Source organism: Aotus nancymaae, unplaced genomic scaffold (genome assembly GCF_030222135.1).
Source record: "Aotus nancymaae isolate 86718 unplaced genomic scaffold, 86718_ANA_hifiasm-v0.15.2.pri h1tg000002l, whole genome shotgun sequence".
Classification (NCBI taxonomy): Eukaryota; Metazoa; Chordata; class Mammalia; order Primates; family Aotidae; genus Aotus; species Aotus nancymaae.
In genome coordinates this window covers 1,104,196-1,122,475 of record NW_026988413.1, presented here as the reverse complement: position 1 = coordinate 1,122,475, position 18,280 = coordinate 1,104,196, and the positions used below count along the sequence as shown (strand labels likewise).

General features: G+C 55.9%; 1 protein-coding gene across 6 annotated transcripts in view; it reads right to left on the bottom strand.

Moving 5' to 3' along the window:
- PTPRN2 (protein tyrosine phosphatase receptor type N2) overlaps window positions 1–18,280 on the bottom strand; it is a 1,009,611-nt gene that overhangs the window by 573,043 nt on the left and 418,288 nt on the right. For all 6 annotated transcript variants that reach the window (XM_064367217.1, XM_064367124.1, XM_064367043.1 and 3 more), the window contains 3 exons: window positions 12,263–12,484; window positions 10,028–10,065; window positions 7,119–7,501 (listed from right to left, as the gene is read on the bottom strand). In XM_064367217.1, coding sequence (XP_064223287.1) covers window positions 7,119–7,501; window positions 10,028–10,065; window positions 12,263–12,484 — 643 coding nt within the window. The remainder of the gene's footprint in view (window positions 1–7,118; window positions 7,502–10,027; window positions 10,066–12,262; window positions 12,485–18,280) is intronic.

Sequence of the window (18,280 nt, the reverse complement as noted above, 5' to 3'; positions counted from 1 at the left end):
AGGCCCATGCCTGTCCTGCCCAGCCAGTGCAGTTGGAATTGGAGCCAAGGACAGTGTATTTAAAATCAAAATATAAAACCAAAAAATTCCTTGCAGGCGAATGTGACGACTGGTCTGGTTTGGGAGCCCTGGTTACAGCAACAGAAAGATGAGGGTGCACCCACGCACCACACGCCTTCCCTGCCTAGTCTGGGACTCCGGGACCTGAGTGGGCCGAGGACTCACCAGGAAGGCTGTCGGAATGCAGGTGCCCCAGCCCCCACCCTCAGAGTTTCAGAGTCGGAAGGCCACAGGCCAGGCCTGGGAATCTGCATTTCTCATAGGTTCTCACCAGTACTGACACTATTGTCCAGGCACCTGCTTTGGGAACCCCTGGGCCAAACTCCCACAGCATAAAACCACTAGCAAAGCCACATGACTCCAACCCTAGGCTAACGTAGGTCACTCAGCTTCAGGCAGTCTACACGTTAGTTGGGAGGGGCGTGGAAGACTTGTGTGGGAATGTTCTGCTCTTCATCTAACAAAGATTTCCTGAGCACTAGGGTACCAGGCTGAGCCAGGAGCTATGGAGACAGAGATGAGGGAGGAGGAGGAGCCCGCGGCCCCAGGCAGCCTCCAGTCTGGCAGGAACAGCAGGAAAGGATGTGCATAAAAACCCATGGCACACCCCAGGGAAAAGAGAAGCAGGGGTCCTGGGGCCTGCAGGGGAGCCTGGTCCAGGCTGGGGCAGGGGCGCCCCAGAAGGGTCCCCGGCTACCCCAGGGCTGAGAGGATGGATCGTGCCACTAGTCTAAGGCACGGAGTGCAAAAGGCGGGCACAGGGGTGGAAAGAGAAGCAGATGCCCTGAGGTAGCACAGTCACTCGGAGAACTTGAGAGAAGGGGCTGGGGGGAAGGGGGCCACCTACACGGTGCTCCTCATCCCAAATACAACGGCGAGCTATCAGCAGGGCTTAAGCAAGGGTGCTGTGCTGATCAGACATTTAAAAGTTGACTCTCCTGGTCCCAGCTACTCAGAAGGCTGAGGAGCCCAGGAGCTCAAGGCTGCAGGGAACCACACAGTGTCCACAAACAAACACAAACAGGGGGCCTCTGGGAGAAAACAGGGCTCCAGCACAGAGTGAGGAGGAGACACAGGCAACCACACACATACACAGAGCACACACACACAGGTTCCAGCACAAGGTGAGGAGACACACACAGACACACACACACACACACACACACACAGGCTCCAGCACAGAATGAGAAGGAGACACACACACACACAGGCTCCAGCACAAGGTGAGGAGAGACACACACACACACAGGCTCCAGCACAGAGTAAGAAGGACACACACACACACACACACAGAGGCTCCAGCACAGGGTGAGGAGGACACACACACACACACAGCCTCCAGCACAAGGTGAGGAGACACATACACACACACACAGGCTCCAGCACAGGGTGAGGAGGAGACACACACACACACACACAGCCTCCAGCACAAGGTGAGGAGACACACACACACACACACAGAGGCTCCAGCACAGGGTGAGGAAGAATCACACACACACACAGGCTCCAGCACAGGGTGAAGAGACACACAAACACACACACAGTCTCCAGCACAGGGTGAGGAGAAACACACACACATACACACACAGGCTCCAGCACAGAGTAAGAAGGAGACACACACACACAGAGGCTCCAGCACAGAGTAAGAAGGAGACACACACACACACACACACACACACAGGCTCCAGCACAGAGTAAGAAGGACACACACACACACACACAGAGGCTCCAGCACAGGGTGAGGAAGAATCACACACACACACAGGCTCCAGCACAAGGTGAGGAGACACACACACAGGCTTCAGCACAGGGTGAGGAGGAGACACACACACACACAGACACACAGAGGCTCCAGCACAAGGTGAGGAGACACATACACACACACACACACAGGCTACAGCACAAGGTGAGACACACACACACACACATGGGCTCCAGCACAGGGTGAGGAGGAGACACACACACACACACACACAGGATCCAGCACAAGGTGAGGAGACACACACACAGGCTTCAGCACAGGGTGAGGAGGAGACACACACACACACAGACACACAGAGGCTCCAGCACAAGGTGAGGAGACACACACACACACACACGGGCTCCAGCACAGGGTGAGGAGGAGACACACACACACACACACACAGGATCCAGCACAAGGTGAGGAGACACACACACACAGACACACAGAGGCTCCAGCACAAGGTGAGGAGACACATACACACACACACAGGCTACAGCACAAGGTAAGGAGACACACACACACACACGGGCTCCAGCACAGGGTGAGGAGGAGACACACACACACACACACACACACACAGGATCCAGCACAAGGTGAGGAGACACACACACAGGCTTCAGCACAGGGTGAGGACGAGACACACACACACACAGACACACAGAGGCTCCAGCACAAGGTGAGGAGACACACACACACACACACGGGCTCCAGCACAGGGTGAGGAGGAGACACACACACACACACACACACACAGGATCCAGCACAAGGTGAGGAGACACACACACAGGCTTCAGCACAGGGTGAGGAGGAGACACACACACACACAGACACACAGAGGCTCCAGCACAAGGTGAGGAGACACACACACACACACGGGCTCCAGCACAGGGTAAGGAGGAGACACACACACACACACACACACACACACAGGATCCAGCACAAGGTGAGGAGACACACACACACACAGACACACAGAGGCTCCAGCACAAGGTGAGGAGACACATACACACACACACACAGGCTACAGCACAAGGTGAGGAGACACACACACACACACACACACACAGGCTCCAGCACAGGGTGAGGAGACACACACACACAGGCTCCAGCACAGGGTGAGGAGGAAACACACACACACACACGAACAGGCTCCAGCACAAGGTGAGGAGACACACACACACACACACCCCCAGAGGTTCCAGCACAAGATGAGGAGGAGACACACACACACACATATAGGCTCCAGCACAAGGTGAGGACACACGCACACACACACACAGGCTCCAGCACAAGGTGAAGACACACACACACACATACAGGCTCCAGCACAGGGTGAGGAGGAGACGGAGACACACACACACACACAGGCTCCAGCACAAGGTGAGGAGGAAACACACAGAGGCTCCAGCACAAGGTGAGGACACACACACACACACACACAGAGGCTCCAGCACAAGGTGGAGACACACACACACACGGGCTCCAGCACAGGGTGAGGAGACACACACAGAGGCTCCGGCACAGGGAGAGGAGACACACACACACACACACAAACAGGCTCCAGCACAAGGTGAGGAGACACACACAGACACACACACAGGCTCCAGCACAAGGTGAGGAGACACACACACACACACACACACACAGGCTCCAGCACAGAGTAAGGAGACACACACACACACACACGGGCTCCAGCACAGGGTGAGGAGGAGACACACACACACAGGATCCAGCACAAGGTGAGGAGACACACACACAGGCTTCAGCACAGGGTGAGGAGGAGACACACACACACAGACACACAGAGGCTCCAGCACAAGGTGAGGAGGACACACACACAGGCTCCAGCAAAGGGTGAGGAGACAGACACACACACACACACACACACACACACAGGCTCCAGCACAAGGTGAGGAGACACATACACACAGCCTTCAGCACAGGGTGAGGAGGAGACACACACACACACACACAAACAGGCTCCAGCACAAGGTGAGGAGACACATACAGACAGGCTTCAGCACAGGGTGAGGAGGAGACACACACACACACACACACAGGCTCCAGCACAGGATAAGGAGGCACACACACACACATACACACACAGCACACAACACACCACACATGAAATACATAGTACACACCATGCAACATACTACATGCCACACACACCACATATATAACACACTGTGCACCATGCACACACCACACAATGCAACATACTGCACACCACACAGACAACACACACACACACACTACAAACAGACATGCAAAACATACCACACCACACATACAATACACAGCACACATACACCACATAGCAAACACACAACACAAATACAACACACACACCACACATACAACACACCTACACACAACACACATGCAAGACATACCACACCACACATCACCACTCATCACTACCCACCACACACACCTCATACCACACACGCCACACACATAGCAGTGTTTCCTAGGGAGGGAGATGGCCACAGCACGGGGCGTTTCGTCACACATGGCAATCAGTCGTGATAGTGGGGAGACATCACAGCTCAGAGCGTTTCATCACACGTGGAAATCAGTCGTGTTAAGGGTCTGTGTCACCAGGTGCTGAGGCAGGCACCTCCCCTCAGCTCTGCTGGTGCAGACACACAACCTCAGAACTCAGACACGCAACCTCAGAACACAGACACACAACCTCAGAACAGACACATGGCCTCAGAACACAGACACGCATCCTCAGAACACAGACACACACCCTCAGAACACAGACACACAACCTCAGAACACAGACACACAACCTCAGAACAGACACATGGCCTCAGAACACAGACACGCATCCTCAGAACACAGACACGCAACCTCAGAACACAGACACGCATCCTCAGAACACAGACACGCAGCCTCAGAACACAGACACACAACCTCAGAACACAGACACGCAGCCTCAGAACACAGACACACAACCTCAGAACACAGACACGCATCCTCAGAACACAGACACGCAGCCTCAGAACACAGACACGCATCCTCAGAACACAGACACGCAGCCTCAGAACACAGACACACAACCTCAGAACACAGACACGCAGCCTCAGAACACAGACACGCAACCTCAGAACACAGACACGCATCCTCAGAACACAGACACGCAGCCTCAGAACACAGACACACAACCTCAGAACACAGACACGCAGCCTCAGAACACAGACACACAACCTCAGAACACAGACACGCATCCTCAGAACACAGACACGCAGCCTCAGAACACAGACACACAACCTCAGAACACAGACACGCATCCTCAGAACACAGACACGCATCCTCAGAACACAGACACGCAACCTCAGAACACAGACACGCATCCTCAGAACACAGACACGCAGCCTCAGAACACAGACACACAACCTCAGAACACAGACACGCAGCCTCAGAACACAGACACACAACCTCAGAACACAGACACGCATCCTCAGAACACAGACACGCAGCCTCAGAACACAGACACACAACCTCAGAACACAGACACGCATCCTCAGAACACAGACACGCATCCTCAGAACACAGACACACAACCTCAGAACACAGACACGCATCCTCAGAACACAGACACACATCCTCAGAACACAGACACGCGGCCTCAGAACACAGACACGCATCCTCAGAACACAGACACGCATCCTCAGAACACAGACACGCAGCCTCAGAACACAGACACACAACCTCAGAACACAGACACGCATCCTCAGAACACAGACACGCAGCCTCAGAACACAGACACACAACCTCAGAACACAGACACGCATCCTCAGAACACAGACACGCATCCTCAGAACACAGACACGCATCCTCAGAACACAGACACGCACCCTCAGAACACAGACACAGGCAGGTTCTAAGTAATGTGTTCTGAGGCTGTGTGTCTGTGTTCTGAGGCTTTGATACACACTCTGTGGTTTGAGCTCAAGATAAAATATTTCTGCCCAATTATGACATGCCATCCATTCTCCCTGATGACTGTGGCATCTCCAGCACAGCGACAGCTGGCACCAGGCGGAGCCCAGGGAGGATCCCAGAGTCCGCAGGACAGATGGGTTCTAGCTGCAATGTAGCTCCCACCTCCACTGTGAATAATCCTTGAAATGAGACGGACTTCTTCACCAAGGAGAAAATACCTGAACAGACGCACATCAGAACTGAAAGGCAAAATTACTACATACATATGCACAGATACACACACACAGATATGCAGATACACACACATCCACCCAGCATACACACTCACATATGCACAGATACACACATATGCATAGACATGCATCTACCCAGCATACACACTCACACACATATGCACAGACACACACATCGACATACACACAAATACACACTCATCTACCCAGCGTACACACTCACATATGCACAGATACACACACATCTACCCGACATATACACTCATATACATATGCAAAGACACACACACACATCTATTCAACACACACACACACACACATACACACATGTGGGTGTGTACAGCCAGCCAGACACATCCTTCTCTTTGAAACGCTGCTTCCATCACTTGAAGAAAACACAAAACTTGTACAAAGCAAAGTGTAACATGTCAGATTCGTTAACGGGGTGACCTGAGAACGGGCCCACCACTCGCACCTTGCTGGGCAGTGATGCCTGAATCCTGAGCCGTGTTAAGTTCAGGTCGACGTGAGGGTGGGAAAGAGAATTGCTGTGAAGCCTCTTCCCTCTGAAGGGCGCCCACACCAGGATATTGGGGCCACTTTGGTGCAACACAGATAAAGCGCCTGGAGTCCTTCCTAACAGGCAGGAGTCTGACGTGGAGCAGTTTCGGGGGCCACGTCCCGTCCCGCATTCCTGCACGGGGCATGCTGGGAGAGCCACCCGTGCCCAGGCCTTGCTGTAGCCATGCCTGCCCTGAGCTCCCACCTTGCCTGGTCCCCACTGAAGGTGATTCTGACCTGCAGAGAGACGCTGCCTGCAGGTCACCCATCAGGACCAAGAACCCAGGAAGGGAGTGGCTTGGTTTGGTTTTGTTTGATGAACTTCAGAGAACGGCCCTCAGGCTCTGCAGCCCAGCTCAGGAGCACCAGGAGGAGCCACCGGCCAGGCACCTGGCCACCTTCCGCACCTAAGACTCCGGGGATGCCTGCACCCCATTATTCAGCTAAAGACACTTAAACAAAAGCATAAGCTTCCCTCACAGCACGGAGGCGCCCCACCGCCAGCCCCTGGGACGTGAACCCTCCCTCCGAGCACAGGACCTGAGCCCAGGGCTGCTACTCACTCTCGGTCCGTCACGATGTAGCCCCGCGCCTCTTCCTCGGAAGGCTTGACCTCCAACTGCAGGCCGTCACCGAGCACCTCCCGAGCACCCGCTGGAAGGCTCTGCTCCTCCTTCGAAGGCCCGGGCACTGAGCTTTGGAGCTCCTCAAACCCGCCGGCCCCGGGCTGCGAATGTGGCTGCGGCCCCAGCAGGTCTTTGGAGTAGGTCAGGCTCTTGACGTTCTCCACTCCAGCAGTGTCCTCTTCTGAAGACAGGGAAGCCTCAGGGCGCTCTGATTCCTTCCTCTCCATTTCGAGGGGCTTTGCAAAGGGGAGGGCTCCAGGTGAGAGTCGCGACCCGTGCTCCTGCAGGAGGTCCCCGAGCGTGGCACTCAGACGATGGGCCTGGCAGAGAGGACATTCCGTGAGGGGAAGTTTGCAAGACGAATGCTGATGTGACATGTGCAATCCCCGGCTGGCCGGGGACACAGCCACCCGTGGGGACGACATGGGCAGCCTGAAAGGAGCGGGGAGGAGGCGAAGTGTGTGCAGTCTACATTTAGAACGACGTCTAGGTGAGCGTGGAGCGTGAGGGCCCTGAGTATCCGAATCACTCACGTGGTGTTCTCTTCCACCTCCCACTCCCTCGCACACACGTGCACATGCACACACCTCTCTGAAGAATCAGACTTTGTAGAGTCTCTGTAGGTCTATGGCATTGATATTTTAAAAAATAAACTGTGTGATACCAAGATCCCACCCCTGCCCTCTAGAAGCAATGGACACTTCATCATCATCATCATCATAGTAAGTCTGCATTGAACGAGCTCTGTACTAAATGTGTTATATGCACGAACACGCCGGGGCCTCATGTAAGCCTATGAGCAAGGAACCCTCAGTAACCCCAGTTCGCAGAAGGGGAAATGGAGGCACAAAGGGATTAACCCACAAGTGGGGACGCCACAGGGATGTGAAATTGATTCCAGCGGTATCTGGGGGATCTGTGGTCCTCACGTGGGCCACGCTGTCCCAGCCGGGTCCCCTTTTCCTGGACGAGACATCCCTCGGAGCCCCTCAGCACCTCTGCTGACGACGAGTCGGATACGGACTTGCTGCCTGCAGGTTGTCTCATTGAATTACACTCCAACCCCACATACAGGCTGAGTTCCACTTTTAATTTATAGACCCTGGGGTTTACAGAGGCTAAACATTAAATTATTTGTACCAGATCACAAAGGTCGTGATGATCAGATCCAGAATTAGAACTCAGGTCTAAGGGACGTCAAAGACGTGCTCTCCACCCCGGGCCGCGCCGCCCTCCCAGGCACCCCACACTGCTGCCTAATAAAGACGGGGCTTCTCCCACTGCGGGCACGTGCCAGGCAGCCCGCGGACACCTTCTGGTGCATGTGATGGCAGAAGTCTTATGCCCACTTGGCAGGGTTTTTTCCAACCACGAAATCACATCTTTAATATTTTATTAGACGGAAACGGGAAAATCTGATTTGCTTTACGACTCACTTTGCCAAAAGACACTTTATGAAAATTAGGGAAGGGCTCTACAGGCAATTGTTCTCATTTTGGCTACAAATGACAACTTTTCCTTTTGCATTTTTGAAAATTTAAACAAAATAGTCGTGTGATAAAAACATTGCTCAAATTGGATCCTCAGTGACAACAGGACATAGGGTTGACGTCACTAAACAGAACCAGGAAAAGGCATAATATTCTAATATTCTCACTTAAATTGGGTTTCATGTAAGAAGAAAAAGAAAGATTTTTTAAATAAATAAGAACGCAGAAAATACGACACTCACATACCCTTTTTGAAAAACAGAACTGCTTGAAAATATACCCTGAACAACAGAGGACTCAATCAAAGTTCCACGCACAGGGGATGGAGAGGCTGCGGTCTAAAGTCAGGGAGTCTCCGGCTAACGGCAGCCCGAGGGGCGCTCCTGCCCCTCAGGTGGGCGGGCTGGGTCTCTCCCTCTCCCTAAGTGAGGAAATGTGTTTCTCAGCCCCACTTCTCCCTCCACAGCTCAGAGGGCAGGTCCCATCATTTCTGATGGATATTCAAAACAAGAACCGTGGAGGCTTCCTTCGGTCCTCGCTAGCAGGCATGGAACCGCAACCCACTAAGAATCTGAGGAGAGGGACTAGCCGAAGCTCCTCTCGCGAGGTCACTGCGGATGCCGAGGACAGGTCTCCGTCCTTCGGCCTCGTATTAATGACCAAAGGTTCTCGAAGTTGGGGGACTAAGAGGCGAACAGACTTAACAGCGAAGACCAGCGAGTAGCACGTGGAGGTCGCCTGCCACCGGGCCCTTCTCCTGGCTGCCTCGGAGCAGCGGCGCCCGCAGGGGCTCTGGGATGGCGGAGCGTCCTCTGCCTGCGGCGTGCAGCACCTTGGCCGTGAGCCACACGCGACTAATGGGCCGCTGACCTGTGCCCAGTGCGGCCGTGACACTGCATCTTTTAGTCATTTAATTTTAATCAATTTAGATGTAGGTTTAACCAGCCACATGTGGCCAGCGGTGCCGCACGGGACAGCCAGGTGTGAGCGAGCTGAACCCCTCAGGACTCGGCAGGCGTGGGCATGTCAAGTGTGGAACATGGCCACAGGCTGCCGCGTGATGACCCTGGCTGGGAAATTCCGGGAAATACTAATTTTCTTCTTTGCATTCACGATTTTCATATTTCTACAGTGGACAAATTAGGTCATAATTTGAAAAGAGATATCACATATCCAAATATACACACTTTTGTATGTTCTCTGTCCACTGTTTTTCAGTTTGGAGATAACGAGGGGTTTCTCCATAATTTTTTGGGGAAAAAATCTTTTGTATTTCCTAAGTGTCCCCACACCATGAACAAAAAAATTACCAACTTCCACATTAACATAAAACAAACACCAGAGACGTCATCTTACCTCTTGGTACACTCTGTCATCGTCCGGCACTCTGTCATCTGTAAAAGACACCAGTGTTACCAAAGCCCTCATCGAGAGTCATCACAGGCATCGCAGCCGTGAAAAGGGCGACTGTGCAGACCCCTCCAGGCAAAAGGCGAGGTGTGATGACACTGGCATACGTCCTATCGGACAGTCAAACTTTCCTGTTTACAGCATACGATGGCATTCGACAAACTTCACAAAGGAGGAGGGGACTGAGCTGAGGGCAGCCGCGGCAGACTCACCCGGCTCTGTGGGTCTCCACTCACTGTCGGTGTTAGCTCGTACCCAGCAGCGGTTCACGTGGTGAAGGCAGAGCGCAGCCTTCACCGAAACCATCTCACAATTAACATGGCTTCAGGGCCCACTGACTTAGGTGAGTTCACTGTGGTCAACATTTCTGTCTACATAAATATCCTGGCTGGGCGCCGTGGCTCACACCTGTAATCTCAGCACTTTGGGAGGCCGAGGCGGGTGGATTACATGAGGTCAGGAGTTGGAGACCAGCCTGGCCAACATGATGAAATCCCAACTCTACTAAAATTACAAAAAAGTAGCTGGGCATGGTAGTGCACGCCTGTAATCCCAGCTACTTGGGAGGCTGAGGCATGAGAATCCCTTGAACCCAGAAGGCAGAGGTTGTAGTGAGCCGAGATCAAGCCTTTGCACTCCAGTCTGGCGACACAGTGAGACTCCATCTCAAAAAAATAAATAAGTAAAATAATAAATAAATGAATATCCTACTTGCAATGGCCAAAGGTGCGTGACTCATGGCACCTGAACAGTCGCCCCCGGGATGGCACACACACCAGGGCCTTCTACATCCTTCCTATCCCTTGTGAGGGTCCCAATGCCTTCAACCACTGGGTGACCACCTAACACTGGCCCCCCCAGGGTGCAGTCCCACCCCTCCCCTGCGCCCTGCCATCAGCCAAGGCAGCCTTCCAGCTTCCAGCACGCCCTCCTCTGCACCCGTGCGGCTGGGGAGAGGGGCGCGTCTGTCATTTGGTTTTCGGCACATACTCGTGGGCCTGCCACGTGTGGGGAGCTGAGCGAGGTGCTTTCTTGCAGCTCCACGCTGGGAGAAGCGACCAGGTTGCAGATATCCCAGCTGGCCCACGGGCCTCTGCAGGGCTCAGGGGGTGCCTGGGTTAGGGTGCCGGGGGGCTGCTTTCCACTTCCCAGGTGGCCTCAGAGGGCCAACGCACACCCCAAGCAGACGTGTGAATGATCCCCTCTCACTCTGCTATTCAAATATTTGACAGTATTCACTGTACACAGTCCAAACACAACACTTGCCATCACGCCTGTTTCCCTGGCTCTGAGCCTCAGCTCGGAGGAGCAAAATCTCCTTGCAGAGAGCAATTTGCCATTCAACATAATTGCTCTGCTAGGTTTAGTCTGTTAAGAAAGCTTTTAGAAGCAAAAGTTCAAACAGATAAAAATCATCAACACAAATCCCCATCACAGCAGAAAGCCCACGGTGCACCTGGTGAGCCTGCAGTCTCTGCACAGCCCTGAGGGGTCTCTGTCAGCCTTGAGGGGTCTCTGCACAGCCCTGAGGGGTCTCTGTCAGCCTTGAGGGGTCTCTGTCAGCCTTGAGGGGTCTCTGCACAGCCCTGAGGGGTCTCTGTCAGTCTTGAGGGGTCTCTGTCAGCCTTGAGGGGTCTTTGCACAGCCCTGAGGGGTCTCTGTCAGCCTTGAGGGGTCTCTGCACAGCCCTGAGGGGTCTCTGTCAGCCCTGAGGGATCTCTGCACAGCCCTGAGGGGTCTCTAAACAGCCCTGAGGGGTCTCTGTCAGCCCTGAGGGGTCTCTCCACAGCCCTGAGGGGTCTCTGTCAGCCCTGAGGGATCTCTGCACAGCCCTGAGGGGTCTCTAAACAGCCCTGAGGTGTCTCCACAGCCCTGAGGGGTCTCTGTCAGCCCTGAGGGGTCTCTGCACAGCCCTGAGAGGTCTCTCCTCAGCCCCGAGGGGTCTCTGCACAGCCCTGAGGGGTCTCTCCACAGCCCTGAGGGGTCTCTCTGCAGCCCCGAGGCATCTCTGTCAGCCCTGAGGGGTCTCTGTCAGCCCTGAGGGGTCTCTCCACAGCCCCAAGAGGTCTCTGCACAGCTCTGAGGGGTCTCTGCACAGCCCTGAGGGGTCTCTACTCAGCCCCCAAGGCCTCCCCTCCCCACAGTGACCCTGGCTGTGGGCACCCAGGACGCTGGAGTCACCTGGAAAGCTGTCTCCATGGAGAGCGGCCTTGGGACCATCCTTCTGTTCTCCAGACTCTCCCAGGGCCATTCTCCCAGGGCCGCCTCCAGGTCCTCTGCGGTCCCCGCCTTGCATCAGGCCAGCCATCAGCTCAGCCATGCCATCCAGTTCCAGGGCACTCAGGCCCCCCGCCTCAGCCGGCTGCCTCCGCAGGTCCTTCAGGAGGGTCTGAATCCGGGCTCCTAGGGGCACACACACAAACACAAGGACATCGTGGGTGGACGAAAGCCAAGGTGAGGGTTCCCGACCGCAGGGGTGTGGCGCGCATCCGCAGCGTCCCAAGGCAGTGGCCCGCTAGGGCCAGGCACAGGCCGGCACTCAGTGAAGACTGGGACACTGGACTTGAATCTCAAAGCCACCTGACACTGTGGCTGTCACTAGTTCAGTTCCGCTGGAGATGGAAAACACGTAGAACAGAAGAACAGACTCATCTAGCAGCTCAGGAGGATGGAAAGCCCGGTTTCCAGAAAACAACTGGAATGACCAAGCCAGTCAGAGACGTGCAGGGCAACTTCACCATGTCCTCCAGATTATAGAAGAATGAGATGAGCTGTGTCCTGCCCACCTGGGGGACAGAAACGCAATGCGTGGCAAGGACAGTGCCCTGCCCGGCACACCTGCCCAGGACACCTGCCCGGCACACCTGCCCGACACACCTGCCCGGCACACCTGCCCAGGACATCTGCCCGGCACACCCTGCCCAACACACCTGCCCGGCACACCTGTCCAGGACACCTGCCTGGCACACCCTGCCCAGGAACACCTGTCCAGCACACCTGCCCAGGACACCTGCCCGACAAACCCTGCCTGGTACACCCTGCCCAGGACACTTGCCCGACACACCTGCCCAGGACACCTGCCCGACACACCCTGCCCGACATACCCTGCCCAGCACACCTTCCCGACACATCCTGCCTGACACACCCTGCCTGACACATGTGCCCGACACACCCTGCCTGACACACCCTGCCCGGCAAACCTGCCAGACACACCCTGCCCGACACACCCTGCCCGGCAAACCTGCCAGACACACCCTGCCCGACACACCCTGCCCGACACACCCTGCCCAGCACACCTGCCTGACACACCCTGCCCGACACACCCTGCCCGGCAAACCTGCCCGACACCTGCCCGGCACACCCTGCCCGACACACCCTGCCCGGCACACCTGCCCGACACACCCTGCCCGACACACCTGCCCGACACACCCTGCCCGACACACCTGCCCGGCACACCCTGCCCGGCACACCTGCCAGACACACCCTGCCCGACACACCTGCCTGACACACCCTGCCCGACACGTGCCCGACACACCCTGCCCGACACACCCTGCCCGGCAAACCTGCCCGACACCTGCCCGGCACACCCTGCCCGACACACCTGCCCGACACACCCTGCCCGACACACCTGCCCGGCACACCCTGCCCGGCACACCTGCCAGACACACCCTGCCCGACACACCTGCCTGACACACCCTGCCCGACACGTGCCCGACACACCCTGCCCGACACACCCTGCCCGGCAAACCTGCCCGACACCTGCCCGGCACACCCTGCCCGACACACCCTGCCCAGCACCTGCCCGACACACCCTGCCCGACACACCCTGCCCGACACACCCTGCCCAGCACCTGCCCGGCACACCCTGCCCGGCACACCTGCCCGACACCTACCTGGCACACCCTGCCCGCTCAGCCACGGGCCCTCTCTGCTCGGCCCTCTCTGTACAGTTTGTCCATGTTTTGCTTGTTTTTCACTCGATAATGACAATGTTTTACTTTTATAATCAGAGAAGATGCAACAGAAATTCTCTCCTGGGGGTGCCTGCCCCTGGTGCCTGACCTAGGTGCTCCTCCCCAATGCTCAGTCTCGGTGAGTGCCCAGGAAGATGGGGTGGAGGGTGGGGGCCTGTCTTGGAGCCAGCACCCCAGGGGACGCTGGACAGAGGCTGGGGAGGCAGGGGTGGTGGGGGAAAGGGAGCCCAGGCCCTTGGCTCCCACGCAGCTCAGCGGTCTCACATAAAGCAGCGGAGATCACCGAGCAAAGACGGGGAAGACGCCCTGCACTTACCCACATCACAACTCACAGTTTCTGAACAGGTTTGAGGGCAGGGGTGAAACAGTCCCCCCAGCTGAGGCCGGGGTCAAAGGTGGGGCTGGTGGGGCAGATGGAATCGGGGGACGGAGCACTTGGTCAGGGTCTTTGCAGAGGGCGTCCTGCACACAGGGCAACAGCGGCACCCCAGGCTGAGCGCTGGGCATGGTGTGGGGACAGGAATCCTGCCTGCTGTACAGACACATGGCAGAGCCCCTCTCACATGCAGGTGAAAACACAGAGGTCGTGTCTTCAGAGGAAAAGCCACCAGCACAGACCAACTCTAATTAAATCTGAACATAGCCACCGAGGGCCAAAGCCTTGCCCAGGAATGTGACTGCTGCCGGAAAAGCCCCTCCAAGGAAGGAGGCAGGGACTAGGCTGCCGCTTCCACACGAGCAGCAACAGACACTGGAGGAGGCAGAAAAACTGAACCTGAAACCAAGAATAGGGCAATGGCTGATCAGAGCGAGGAGATACAGCCATTCGAGGGTGTGACTGGTGCACCCGCTGACTCAGCAGAGCGGCGGCGTGACGGGTGCGCCCCGACTCAGCACAGCGGCGGCGTGACGGGTGCGCCCCGACTCAGCACAGCGGTGGCATGACGGGTGAGCCCCGACTCAGCAGAGCAGCGGCGTGATGGGTGCACCCCGACTCAGCAGAGCAGCAGCGTGACGGGTGCACCCTGACTCAGCAGAGCAGCGGCGTGACGGGTACACCCCGACTCAGCACAGTGGCAGCGTGACGGCTGCACCCCGACTCAGCACAGCGGCGGCGTGACGGCTGCACCCCGACTCAGCACAGTGGCAGCGTGACGGCTGCACCCCGACTCAGCACAGCGGCGGCGTGACGGCTGCACCCCGACTCAGCACGGCGGCGGCGTGACAGGTGCACCCTGACTCAGCAGCGCAGTAGGGATTACAACAGAATCCAGCATGCACTCTGTCAGTGAAGAGTAGTGTCTGAAATTGAAAACCTTACGGATGGACTGAACGGCAGGTTGGTTTGTGAATCTGAAGACAGATTACGGAAGCGATTGTCTTTGGATCATCATCACGGAATGGGAGATGCTACGCAGAACCTCAGTAACCGGAGGTGTTCCCTTAGGGACTCAAGACAGACAGTCACTGAGTTCTAAGATGAAGTCACGACTTCAGCCAAGCTGCTGAAAGTCAGAGGTGGAGAAGATCCCTGGAAAGCAGCCTGGGTGAGGGCAGGCGGGAGACACGCTCCACACAGGAATGGAAAGGGTCCCAGGAGCGCAGAGGCCGCCAGACACACCACATGTCCTGTAAGAACGACCTGTTTGATACAAAGTGCGTAGTCAGGCATATGATGTTATAGATCACGAATGCCACATTTGAAGGGTTGAAAGAAATGTCGTTCAATCCAGGAGCCTATATCCAGTGACAATATCCTTCACATCACGTGTGTGAACAAAGCTGAGACAGTGGGTCCCAGTGGACCGGCACCACAGCAGATGCCGGGAGGAGCCAAGGCTGAAGAGAAATAGACAAGCCCAGACCTACCGGAGGAGCCAGAGGCTCCCGAAAGGGTAAATATGTGGGTAAACAAGAAAGACCGCCTTCTTTCTCCTCTTACTTTATCTAAAAAACAACTGATTGTTAGCAAGGAAGAATTATTACCACCTTTAGGTGAAGTTCACAAAACAGCTGCAGGTGTGAAGTGGATGGCACAAGCGGCCAGAGGACCTGGAGCCTCCTCAGCGCTCCCAGGAAGTGGCACAGCGACAGCTCCGAGGAGGGTGTTTCCAACAAAGGCGCCAGGGTGTTTCAGTGGAGAAGGTAAAGGCTTTTCCAAAAAGGCATCTTCCGTGGTACCCAGAAATTGTACTTAGGTATTTACAAAGAGAAGTGAAAACCCATGACCACAAAAAGTCACGTGAGACTGTGGGTAGCAGCCTGACTCCTAACAGCACCATGGACAGAGCCTGAAGTGCATGTGCCCAGCAAGAGGAGAGCGACGAGGTCACATCCACACAAGCACTGACCCGGAAACAACCAGAGAGACGAGAAAAACAAAGAACAGACCTAGAACCAGTCACGCTGCATGAGAGCAGCCGGTCAGCAGAGAATCCACGGAATCCTGTTAACAGAAGATGGAGTCCAAGGACAGGAAACAAACCAAAGCCACAGTTGCCTGCTGGTGGGGCTGGGGCGGAAGGAAGCTCGGGGTGCGGAGGGTGTGCCGTGAAGCGTGGCCCACTGGTTCCAGGTGCACACGTGTCCAACGCACCATCGTGTCCCCTGGGTGTGCCGTGCAGCGTGGCCCACTGGTTCCAGGTGCACACGTGTCCAATGCACCGTCGTGTCCCTGGGTGTGCCGTGCAGCGTGGCCCACTGGTTCCAGGTGTACACATGTCCAACGCACCATCATGTCCACCTGCATCTCTCTGTGGGTATACTCCACCTCAACAGCAGCGATAAAGACCCTGCCCTAAATAAGGCTGATAGGCCCATTTCTTGACTCCTAAGTGTTCAGTGTTGAAATCTCATTGTCCTCATAAAGGTTTATGTAAGACAGTCCCTGGCCACGTCTCTACCTTCCTGAACAACACCAGCAGAGTGATGCAGAGGGGACACAGAATGTCCTGGACCTCAGTGGGGTCTCACCATGACCCTCCACCCTACAGGGGTCCCAGCATGACCCCCACCCTAGAGGGTCTCACCACGACCCTCCACCGCAGGCCCACTGAGGCGTTTGCCGGCTGTATCCCGGGCCCGCCACTGCCTCTGTGGGCTCACACCCCAGGACACTGTCCATTGCCCTAGTCACCCTGGGGCAGGGACCAGACGCAGGCAGCCCCTGGTCCCAGAGCAGCTGGAACTATTCTGACTGGGCAGTCCTGGGCCTGGTGACCCTGCCTTGCCCTCCCCCAGCCTCCTGACTGATGACACTGGTAAGTCCCTGTAGGGACCTGTGGCGTGGCCTGGGTCTTGAAATCTGTAAGTAACAGACTATTGTTTCAGTGGCAGCTGTACTCAGGTCTCTGGGCCTCGCCCTCCTACGTCATAGTGAAACCTGCCGTTCAAAACAGAAGGGAACTGCAGGGACCGGCACGGAGGCCGCTTACTCTTCTGTTTTTTCATTAGCCTTGAGTCTTGGAGGCGAAGGCCAGCCTCCCTTCTCCAGGGGAGTAATCTCCCCAGAGCACATCAACCCCACACATCAGCCCTCACCAAGCTTTCAGTGACGGAATGCTGCCTTCAAAGGTAACTTCCAGCAGCAAACTCGGGAAAATACGTCTCACTTTCTTACAAACAAAAACATGCCTAAAACCACAGTAAAGCCCATCTTCCCCGCCACTCCTGTCTGCGGATGACGACGGCTGAAGGGCTGGACAGCCCCCGGTCAACAGCACCAGTGCCCCAGCTCCTTCCACGCTGACAGGCTCCCGTTGTTCGCAGAGAAGATAAAAGATGTGCTCGGAATTAAAGGTGCGTGCCCATCACAGCCGTCCGTGCTGTTTTGAAACTGTGCTGCTCATTGTAACTTTCAGAATCAGAAGAACCACCTCGGCCCCACCACTGAGTCGTTTCATTCACTGCAGGCTCCTCCCACCCCGGGTCCTTTTCTTTCCCAGCGATTACGATTGCAGCAACGTCTTATCTCGCTCGCCCACGTCCACAGGTCCAATGCTGGCAACAAAGCGCTCACTCATCCCAAACAAAGTGGAAATGAGGAAGTGCGGGGATGGGAGGCAGAGCTGTGTCTGCAGGAGCCTGAGTTCTGAAGGGTTCCGGGCTCCACCAGGCAGAGCCCGGTAAACCCAGAGTCTGCCCCATGAGTTCCTACAGTCCCAGAGAACCGGCAGGAAGCACCCCGAGCCCGCAGCAGGAGCCGGCACAGCTGCAGGGAGACCTG